This window comes from Centruroides sculpturatus, unplaced genomic scaffold (assembly GCF_000671375.1).
Source record: "Centruroides sculpturatus isolate CEXI.00-Female unplaced genomic scaffold, Cexi_2.0 scaffold19, whole genome shotgun sequence".
Lineage (NCBI taxonomy): Eukaryota > Metazoa > Arthropoda > Arachnida > Scorpiones > Buthidae > Centruroides > Centruroides sculpturatus.
Genome location: NW_019386694.1, coordinates 233,897 through 244,753, shown reverse-complemented (window position 1 = coordinate 244,753; position 10,857 = coordinate 233,897). Strand labels below are relative to the sequence as shown.

Genomic DNA, 10,857 nt, shown 5'->3' with positions numbered 1-10,857 from the left:
TATATTATTGTTCAGTTATTTTCTTATTTTTCCGTTGTCAATTTTTTGAATTTGAACATATGTATTGTATTTAATAAAACGTTAGTTTTCAATAAACCTATCTCGGCGACAAGAAAGGTGTGTTGTGATAAGCTAATATAATATACAATAGAGCGTCGTTTATCCGAATCAATTGGGTACTGAAGTTGTTCGGATAACTTATTTTTTGGATAACCGATTTTGTACGAAAAAACCTAACGTATCTCGTGTTGAAATTTTTTTTCGTTGCGTGTTGCTTCAGGTTGAGTTTTCGTCGGTGTTCAGCCTAACGTAAACTTTTTAAAATAATAATCGTGGCTATTGTATCGTTAAAAATTATTTCTTTATTATTTACAAACAAAATAAATACATTGAAAAATATAAAAACAAAAAAAATTATNCCTACGCTGGTGTTGCTACAGCAGCAACACCTATGTAGGAAAAGGTCGGTAAACTAGTCGGAATGGTGTTTTTTGCAGTGTCCAATATTTTGTTGACTTTGCTATCAATGAGAGGACCGGCTTTCTCGGAAATCTCGTGTTGAATCCGATAGAGATTGAACAAAACAGGAGAACTAAAGACCGAAGTACTGCAAAGCAGTATAACCGAAAATCCCGAAAAACTCGTAAATGGAATGGCTTAGAAAAACGAAACAGGCAGAACAAAGAATCTTCTGGAGGAATGAATTACAAAAGGAAAACTGACTAGAAAAAACAGAAATATGAAAACCCAAAATGTTAACTAACACCGAAAAGCTATGATGACGGCTAGGAAGTTGAAACTGGCCTAGTAAATCTTAACTATAAACTTGCAATCCAAAAGGCTGAAGAAAATCTCAGATAACCCCGAAAAACGAAAGTACTACAATGCAGTAAAATCAAAAAATTCAGAATAACTCGAAAACTAGTTTAGTGAGAAAAACCAAAATTATAGCGGAAACTAAACACTTGAAATCCTCTCTAACTACAAAAAGAGAACTATGTATCTTAGATCTAAACTAAGACAAGACTGACTAATAGAAAAAACACCCTAAAAACAAAAAATTTACAAAAGTCAGCAAAAAAATAAATAAATAATTTGATACAGTGAAAGTTGAAAAAAAGTAAATTTAAATCGATTAAATGAAAGAAACTAACTGTTTCTGCCTGGCAAAGCCAAAACAGAAACTGAGCTAGCTAATTCTAACAGCTAAGATTTGTGGGTACCCAGACGAAGTTCGAACTCGAATAAACCGTGAAATTCTTGCGCGACACAAGATGTAAACAACGAGAGTCGGAACTGTTCGAGTATGTGTCAAACTATCTGTCAAGGTCTTAGCAGAAAAAAAACTCTAACTCGAGCGCTCATAAACAGGTAGATCTTTGACTCGCGTGCCTATAAAATGTTGGCCGAGATAAACCTTTTCGAACAAAAAAGGAGAATTTTTGATAGATGAAAGATGAAATTGATCGTTCTTAGACGTCAAAAAATGGTAAACAGCGGCCTGAGTTATGAGTGCAGATGTTATTGTTTTATAAACAGACAAAGAGGTATCAGATGGACACCTCGAATCGGATTTTTCCCGCCACCCGAAAAGGTTTCGTCTTGCACCTGGAGACAAAGGAGAGACCAATCGGGAAGCGTAGAATGCGACGAGGGACCAATCCGAAATGCGAATAGTGGGGGAAAAGCTATAAAAATCGGAACTTCACAGTCGAAGGAGAGTCTCCTCTGGATTAAGCCTACAGTTGTGCTTTATGTATAGTGTTGTGCTACCGCCGATCACCTAGGACGCCGCAGCTTAACACCGAACATCTGCATTGTCCAGCGATTCTTCTCGTCTGCCCGGGCTACGACCGATCACCCGAACTCTCACCATTTCATAGGAACAGCGAGATTTTGGAATTGTCCAATATCGATGTAAGCATGAATTCGAACAAATAAACGGGTTTTCTCTTGTAAAACACTTGTTATTCATTTGCCTCCTTCGCCACCACCCACATACGCGGTTTCCCTTAGCTCATTCTGACGCGAGATAAACTGTACCCCCCTTTCAGTCCGCGACCTTACAGACTAAGAAAAAAAAACACGTGGTAATGAAAAATCTAGCCTACGGAAAACGAAAAACTGACTCAAGATCTAAGCAGCAACACAAATACTGACTGAAATGACAAAATACAGCAGGAAAAAACACTCAATAGAGCCCAAGAAAAACAAAAGTAAACTTCTCCAAAAGCTTACCAACACAGACAAGAAGCAGGCAGAGAGACTTTATTAAGTAAAGACAGACAAACAAACAGACAGACGACAATAGGAATTTATAAGTCTACAATTTTACAAATTGCGGTCCAATAACTGACGTAAAGCTATAAGAGTAAAGGTCGGATATTACACTTCTTTTCCAACAGATGTTTCTCAACGAACAAATTTGGTCCAGTGTTTCAGAAATTCATTATATCGGGGTTCGTACAATCGACAGTAATAGAACTATATTTTATTCTCATAATTTTTTATTATTATAATGTTCATGTAATGCTACTTATTATGCTTCTGACGATAAATTATGTTAATTTTACACCGTTTTATGATAACTTTGCTTTATCGAATAGCAAACACATATAATGCAATTTACCAATTAGTTGAGTAAATATTCTTTTATATAACGGGATAGACATAATATATAGGCATTACATTTATAAAGACATCTAAATTTCTAATTGGAGAAAATTGGATAAATCTGTTCAGCTTCTGATTTGATTTCATTCTGGTACTCGATTTGGAGTCACGATTACTGCTTTTGTTACTAGATTCACGTTTCCAGAATAAAAATAATCACAAATAAAGCAGAAATTTCAAAACGTAAATGTAAAGTAGTTTTATCTCAATGATATTCTCAGTATCTTAGAAAACTTCGAACACGTGTAGAAAAGAACCATGATTTTCTGTTTGCAATTATATTATCAGTAGTAGGAAAAAAAATGAAGCATTGTCCATTGTACTTATACGATCCTATTTTCTCTTCTATAAAAGTATATGGAATAGATTTACTGGATTCCTGCGAATGTCTCCAGCAGAAAAACAAGACGAAAACAAAATATTTTCTGTCCACGTGTTTTAAATTTTATGCAAATTTTCTCGAAATATATCTCTGGCTGAATACGCTCGAATATTTTCTGCAGATTCTAATACCAGACTACTATTGTCTTCGATTAATAAAAATGTATAATGAACATTCGACTCTAGCTTCGTTAACTCTTCTATTTATTGCAGTGTATATTGCACTACAGTTTAGCATTATCAAAAGGAAGTCATTGGATTTACATTACTCGAAATTTAATTACGAAGAAGAATACAAAATTGCAAATCGTATACAAATGTTATTAGTTGCAAGTTTGTCTTTGCTCTTCTTTGTATTCTTAATAATTAACTTATCGTCCACGATAATATTCTATGCAGAAATAAAGATACAAAACGGAAGCGATTTTGAAGCAACGACATGTTCTATTAATCAAACAATATGGCTAGTGTATGTAGTAGAACATATCGCATCTCTCCTATTAATTTTTGGTTTATGTATATTTGTATGGTCGAAAAGATTTGCGAATTTATCTCGAGAATTACAAGAGACAAACATTCGAATGAAATTGTTGAAAACTCGATTACAAATCATTATGGAAAAACACACGGAACTGTGGGAAACTTATCAAATGATCAACGAAACATTTTATTGGCTGATTCCCTTAAATTATACTTATTTCCTTTATATTTCCTGCTTCTTCACTTATGGAACTATATTTGGGCAAATAAATTTCAATATTCGAATATTTATTGGAATTTATTCTTTAATGTTCGGATTCGGACTGATTCTTGTAGCCTGGTTATTATCAAATGCAACGATATCGGTGAGTATTTCAAAGAATATTTTGAAATATAAAAAATAGCAAGTAATTAATGGGTTAAAAACCATTTAATATTTCTGCTTATTTCGTTAATTATCAAACCAGAATTTATAAGTAGCTTTTAATAAATATTGTTAGAACGCAATTGTGCTGTTAGGTTTTTTAGAAACTATTTTTATTATTTAAGTAAAATGTAATTGGCTGTAATGTAAACATGGGCAAAGAAGAAAACGCGTTTGAAAATATGCATGAAAGTAGTCAACGTCAGTAACAGCTGATGTTATATTAACACATGACAGCATTGCATATTTTATAGTAGCGAAGTAATTTGAGAAATACGAGGTAAAACTTGTAAATGCTAATAAGGAATGACGTGTTTGTTAAATCCTATTTTTTTCGACATATGACACCCTTTCATCTCTTCATGCTCTTCACTTTCCACAACCAAAATTTAATAGTTTCAATGCTTCTTATAGACAAGCTATCATGACAAATTTTGTTTTTTAATCTTTAGTCCATTCTGAGATACTACAACAAATAGACGCCAACACACAAACACACATCGACGAATTCTATTACAATTATGTTTTGGCTTTTTTTTAGTTCAGGGGTCTGAAAACGTGGAGATTTGCCAAAACAAAAATACGGAAGATCAAATTTGACAATATCCCATTACTTTCCTCCGTTATGTATAGATAACATCCAGGAATGTAAAAGCTTAAGAACAATAGATTAATATGTTGCTCAACTGTTCTTGGAATCTAGTAATAAGTTCGCAGCCGTTCATAAAGCCGAAAATTTTTCATACACTAGAATATATATAGTTCTATGATTTCCCCAATGAGGCATTGTGTGTTTTGACGAATTTATGATGGGCTTAACATCTAGAATGATCGCCCTGTCTATTCGAAATATGTCTTAAAGACAAAGTAAGAAAAATTAATGATTGTTACGAATAAATAATTCTGGAGGAATGTTAATTTTTATGATTTGAGAAAACGACCCAAAACCGAAATTAAAGTTAAAAATCTATACGTGGTCATCTGTGATACACGTAAACACGTCACTAAACACTACTTTTAGTTAACAAATTTTTTTACTGTTCAGTATTTAATTTTGTGTCACTTGATTACATAAGTAAACGTATTCAGGAATTAATCTGATTGTTTCGTTGAAAATTTCCTGAAGGCTGTTTACGTGAACAAATCAAATTATTTCTTGAAATTAATCTAAGCAACATTTTTCGAATTTTGCGTAAATATACGAGTCGGAGGAAATAGTGGAGGCAACTGCCTTTCTAATTCGCAAAGTAAAAAATTCAACATCGAGTTGCGTAGCTTTCCAGGCAAAAACGTTTAAATTTGCATGTAGCGTCATCTGTTTCTTAAAACTAATGTGTTCTTACTTACGTTTAATTAATTATTCACAATAATTTCTTATGACAAATATTTTTTAAACATCTTTTAAAATTTGCATGATACTGTAAATGCGTTCATTATTTCATGATTACCTTAAAATTTTAGATCTACGACGATTACAGTTCCATTGTAAAACTATCTTCTGCTGATCTGTCTCCAGAATTCAAGTTTAAGGTGAATTTATAAACTTCGTTGGTATTCCATGGTAGGACTAAAATAATACGAAGTTTATTATAATATTTTATACTTTTGCACAGATAACTGGTTTCATGAAAAGATTTAAGGGCATGCCAATGGGAATTTCTGTTGCCGATTTCTTCTTTATAAAGCGAAACTTTTTGATAAGAGTAAGTAGATTTACTATAATTGTTTAATAGATTTTCACTAAATAACTTTCTTGTTGTTGTAGGTGGTGAGTGCATTGTATTCCATTTTCTCCTCTTTGGTAGAATTGAGTGGAGTGATGGCAAAAAACAAGAAATGTTCAAGCAGCCTTTCTGTATTTAATAATACTATTAGTTCTTATATATAGGTTACTAAACTTTTAGAATAGTTTTCAGAGGATGCCGCATTACCAAATATTTCAGATTATTTAGATTCTGTCCATCAGTGGGAGAGGTAGTAAAATTGTGAGATCACGACTTGTCAATCTGCTGGCGGCGTGTTTTTCGGGTTTCATTCATATTAGTAACACTGAAATAGAGTCTAGTTTCTCATGATGGTACTAATGGGGATATTCCTTTTCGCGGTATCGCCCATGTGTCGCGTTGCCATGAACAAGTCAGGGGCAGATGCTGGAATTTTATTCAGATGCCACTTCATATTAATATCTATATCCTCCGCGCTGTAGTTGTACTACGGAAAACTTTTTTCTATTTGACATTTGAAGATTTCAGGTAGTGTGTACGTACCCTCCGCACACCCATGAATCTTGTCGGCCGAATAGCCGAGCTGTCAAGGTGGAAACATACCGCTTTGTAATACGCGGAATCGAGTCTGGACTGCTCGAAAAATTCCTAGGAATTTTCGGGGGATGGTTCGTATGGATATGTTGAGCCTCGTCCCTCATAACCCGGCCAAACCCATACTAAGCTTGCTAAAAACAGGCTCTCTTAGTGACAACAACCAGAGAGTTAAAAATACTTCTGGATCCACCCGACATATAAACCAAATCTTACTGGGATTAATACTATATTTAAAAATGGCCGTTTGATTAATTTTACGATTAACAGATGAGGCATTTCGAGTGACATTTGAAAATTATTTGTTTAAGGATACAATTATTGTCTTTTGAATTGTAAATTTTCAAAATTTACTTGGCACATATAAATATTTATGTTTTAATGTAATTCACTTCTATTTGAAGATAGTAGCAAATTCCGGTTAGATGGAATAATTGTAAACTTATTTCCATTGCTATTTTGTAGGATCACGGTCTTATTTGAGGTTAGATATTATCCTAAGAGACGTTATGTGGCCCAGGCCATAATATTGCAGTGTGACGTTAAGAAAATAGAAAATGTGTTATAGTTTTCAGGTAATCGTATCTGGTAATGTTTCAAAATGATGAAACTCTATTGGTACATTGTTATCTTACTCGAAACCACAGCGCCGCGCAAATTATATTTGTCTTGTCTGTATTTACAAATTATTGTTTACACATTTCACATTTCCTGGCTTTTACTGTGCATATTCTTGTCTTCTATGTAAAGACAGTAGATGATTGTATTTGGTATAAATAAATTTGCGTGTTTTGAAACTTTAATAAAACTTTTATATATTTTTATTTATTATTCAATGGTGAAATGCAATTTCGACACCAGGCGTGAGTTAGTGGTTAGTGAATTCTCATAACGAAGATATTCATTTATTCTGGCGCTTCTCTAAACAGTAAATTTTCGTCATTTCGACATTCAAGGGAGCAAATATCGGAGAAAAGGTGACCAGCCAGAATCTCCATATTAGAGAAGAAAGAAAGAAAGAAAGAAAGGGAGCAAATAATTCGAATTATTTGAACTTTTTTTCTAATTTTCGAACGAAATTAAGACATTATCTTAATTTTATTCGAGATTTACGAGAAAAACTAAGATTCGCTGGGCTCCTGTACATTAAATCACATGGGACACGTGAACCCTTTCTCGTGGGGTTGCCCTATCCTTAAAAAATTTGTAACTCTTTTTCATCACAGAAAACTTTTTACCGATGATGAAATAAAAATTACAATATTTGCCATTAACCGAAAATTTGTTCTAACGAATCGTGATTGTTTGTTCGAGTAACGAGGTACCGTTGTGTTTGATTAACGCGATTGTGATATAAGCAGTATCATCCATAAATTAATAAGTTTGTATTACTAGGCAATCAATGAAAAAATGTACGAAAATTAACAGAAAAATTTTACTTGGCAACCAGGATGGTATAGCTTCATTGAATCAATGTCAATATTGATCCTTCTGATGGTGTCTAAATAAATACCAGTTGGGTCACGTGGTGTCTTATGAAACGAATTTTTATTTTAAAATAGTAAAATTATCGGCATTACATCGAAATCTAAGATAATATTTTTGATTTTGCATATTGTTTCTTTTCTAATGGTGTAAAACAATCGTTGTTTTAAGAGCGTTTTATTTTCACTGATGTTTCATGTATAGAAAAGAATGGAATCTTCTCAAATATGGTGCACCGAGTTATTTGTAAAATTTTACTTTTTAGACCCTTGAACCTATAAAAATCAAAAATAAAAATTGTTGTGTAAGTGTATAATACAAATCCGTGTTTGAACTTTCCGATACAAAAGATAACATTAGAATGAATGAATTCACTTCACATTTTTTAAATTTCATTGTTATCTAATAATTTTATTTATTAGATAACAAAAGCACTTTCATTTATAAAGTGAAATAATTCAAATCGACTGATGTATGACATAACGCGTGTCACGTATTTATTGCGAGTATGCATTGTTTGAATGCTTTGTTGATTGTTTTTATTGATGGCGGCTGTTTTGAGTGTTGTTCTCCAGTGCTGCATAGTATTTTGAAAGAATGCAATGAGTGATGGATGTATTTTGTACATGTGTAGAATATGTAGCAGCCAACTGTGTGGAACACTGNCTTTTTTAAAAGTTTAAAATTTCTGCTTTACTTGTGAATATTTTTATTCTTAAAACGTGAATCTAGCAGCAAAAGCACTAATTATGGTACTAAGGCCAGTATAAGGACAAGATAAAATCAGAAGCTGAACAGATTTTACGCAATTTTCTACAATTAGAAATTTAAATGCCTTTATATATGTACACCAATCAGGAAAAGTATGCGTATCTTGTTATGTAAAGGAATATTTACTCAAATAATTGATAGACTGCATTGTATTTGTTTACTCTTAGATAAAGCAGACTTATTTATTTTACGTAAAAGAGCAAACGATTGTCATAATTTATTGTTAGAAACATAATTAGTACATCACGTAAATTTCGTAAATACGTAGTAAATGTCTTCATANCTTTTTTAAAAGTTTAAAATTTCTGCTTTACTTGTGAATATTTTTATTCTTAAAACGTGAATCTAGCAGCAAAAGCACTAATTATGGTACTAAGGCCAGTATAAGGACAAGATAAAATCAGAAGCTGAACAGATTTTACGCAATTTTCTACAATTAGAAAATTAAATGCCTTTATATATGTACACCAATCAGGAAAAGTATGCGTATCTTGTTATGTAAAGGAATATTTACTCAAATAATTGTTAGACTGCATTGTATTTGTTTACTCTTAGATAAAGCAGACTTATCTATCTTACGTAAAAGAGCAAACGATTGTCATAATTTATTGTTAGAAACATAATTAGTACATCACGTAAATTTCGTAAATACGTAGTAAATGTCTTCATANTTACTCAAATAATTGATAGACTGCATTGTATTTGTTTACTCTTAGATAAAGCAGACTTATTTATTTTACGTAAAAGAGCAAACGATTGTCATAATTTATTGTTAGAAACATAATTAGTACATCACGTAAATTTCGTAAATACGTAGTAAATGTCTTCATAAATGTAATGCCTATATATTATGCTTATGCTGTTATATAAAGGAATATTTACTCAACTAATTGGTAAGTTGTATTATATATGTGTTTGCTATTCGATAAGGCAAAGTTATCATAAAAGGGTGTAAAATTAACATAATTTATCGTCAGAAGCATAATTAGTAGCATTACACGAACATTATAATAATAAATAATTATGAGAAGAAAATATAGTTCTATTACTGTCGATTGTACGAACCCCGATATAATAGAGAGGTTGAGGCGCACGTATTTAGCCCAAAACGTGTACGGGTAACGGGTGANGTTTGTTTTATATTTATTTACTTTAAATTTATTCTTTTGGGATATATGTTTTATATCTTGGATTACGGAATTTATTAATTTAGTTTTCTTATCCTTTTTTATCGGCAAGTCTTTTATACTTTTGTCTATACTTGCTATTAGATCCATAGTTATTTTCTCAATAGGTATATTAAAATCAATTCCTAATGTTAGGAATTGTTTTATGTAAGTGGGGATTTGTATGTTAGTTTTATTAACAATTAAATTATTTATCCACATATTTTTCATTTTAGGGACCGGATACTTAAATAATTTATGTAATTTAAGATCTTTTCTATATTTGTATCCATTTGCAATACCTTTGTGTGGGTTTTCTTTGTAACTATGTTGTTGTAATAATTTTCTTAGTTGGTATTTTAAATTATTCCATTTTTTAACTTTACTCCTAATTACAGATTTTATTATCTTTCTTTCTATCTTCCAAATCATATGTTTGGGGATTATATTCCGTATACTTCTTTTTAACTTTAAGGATTTTGGTGTGTGTTCTTCCCTCAAGAAGCACCTGAAGTAGTTTATGTCATGCTGTAACATCTCCACTTTCCAACGGATAAATACAGCTATAACCAGAATATTCAACCTTTTTGTTGTTCTGTAAGAATGTCGTGTTCTTCAACATGTTTGTATATTTTGTTTGTGATACAGGATGTCAATAATTTGTAGAGTGTTGGAAGACATGTAATTTGTCTGTATTGTTTGGGGTCTGTGGTTTTGTTGTTTTTAGGTTTCATGTAGGTGATGCCCCGAGTAAGAAATTTTGGCGTGTCTTGTGGATTGACGATGATGTGTGTTAGATGTTTAGCTAGTTCCTGGTGCAGTGATGTAAACTTTTTGTACCAGAAATTGTGAATGTTTTCTACACCAGGTGTCTTCCAGTTGCATGTTCTGTTAACAGCATAGCGGATGTCGTGTATGTTTATTTAAGCACAGGGCATAGTTGGTATGTTGTGCAAGTTTCTGTTCTCCTCCTTGATCCAGCCTGCATCAGCATTATGTGTAACAGCATTGGATCAAAGAGAAGACCAATAAGTTGTGAGTTGTTCTTTTGTGTTGTGCCACTGTGTTGTGTATCAGTGTTTGTTTTGGTACTGATTTGTCTGTAGAAAAGTTTTTCGTTGTTTGTGAATAATTTATTTTGTTGTTTTCGTAGTGTACA

At 32.3% G+C, this 10,857-nt stretch overlaps 1 protein-coding gene across 1 annotated transcript in view; it reads left to right on the top strand.

Moving 5' to 3' along the window:
* Window positions 1-10,235, top strand: part of LOC111615607 — a 72,667-nt gene extending 62,432 nt beyond the window's left edge. The window contains exon 2 of the mRNA XM_023357015.1: window positions 10,126-10,235. Coding sequence (XP_023212783.1) covers window positions 10,126-10,210 — 85 coding nt within the window. The 3' untranslated portion in view covers window positions 10,211-10,235. The remainder of the gene's footprint in view (window positions 1-10,125) is intronic.
* The last annotated feature ends 622 nt before the right edge of the window (window positions 10,236-10,857 follow it).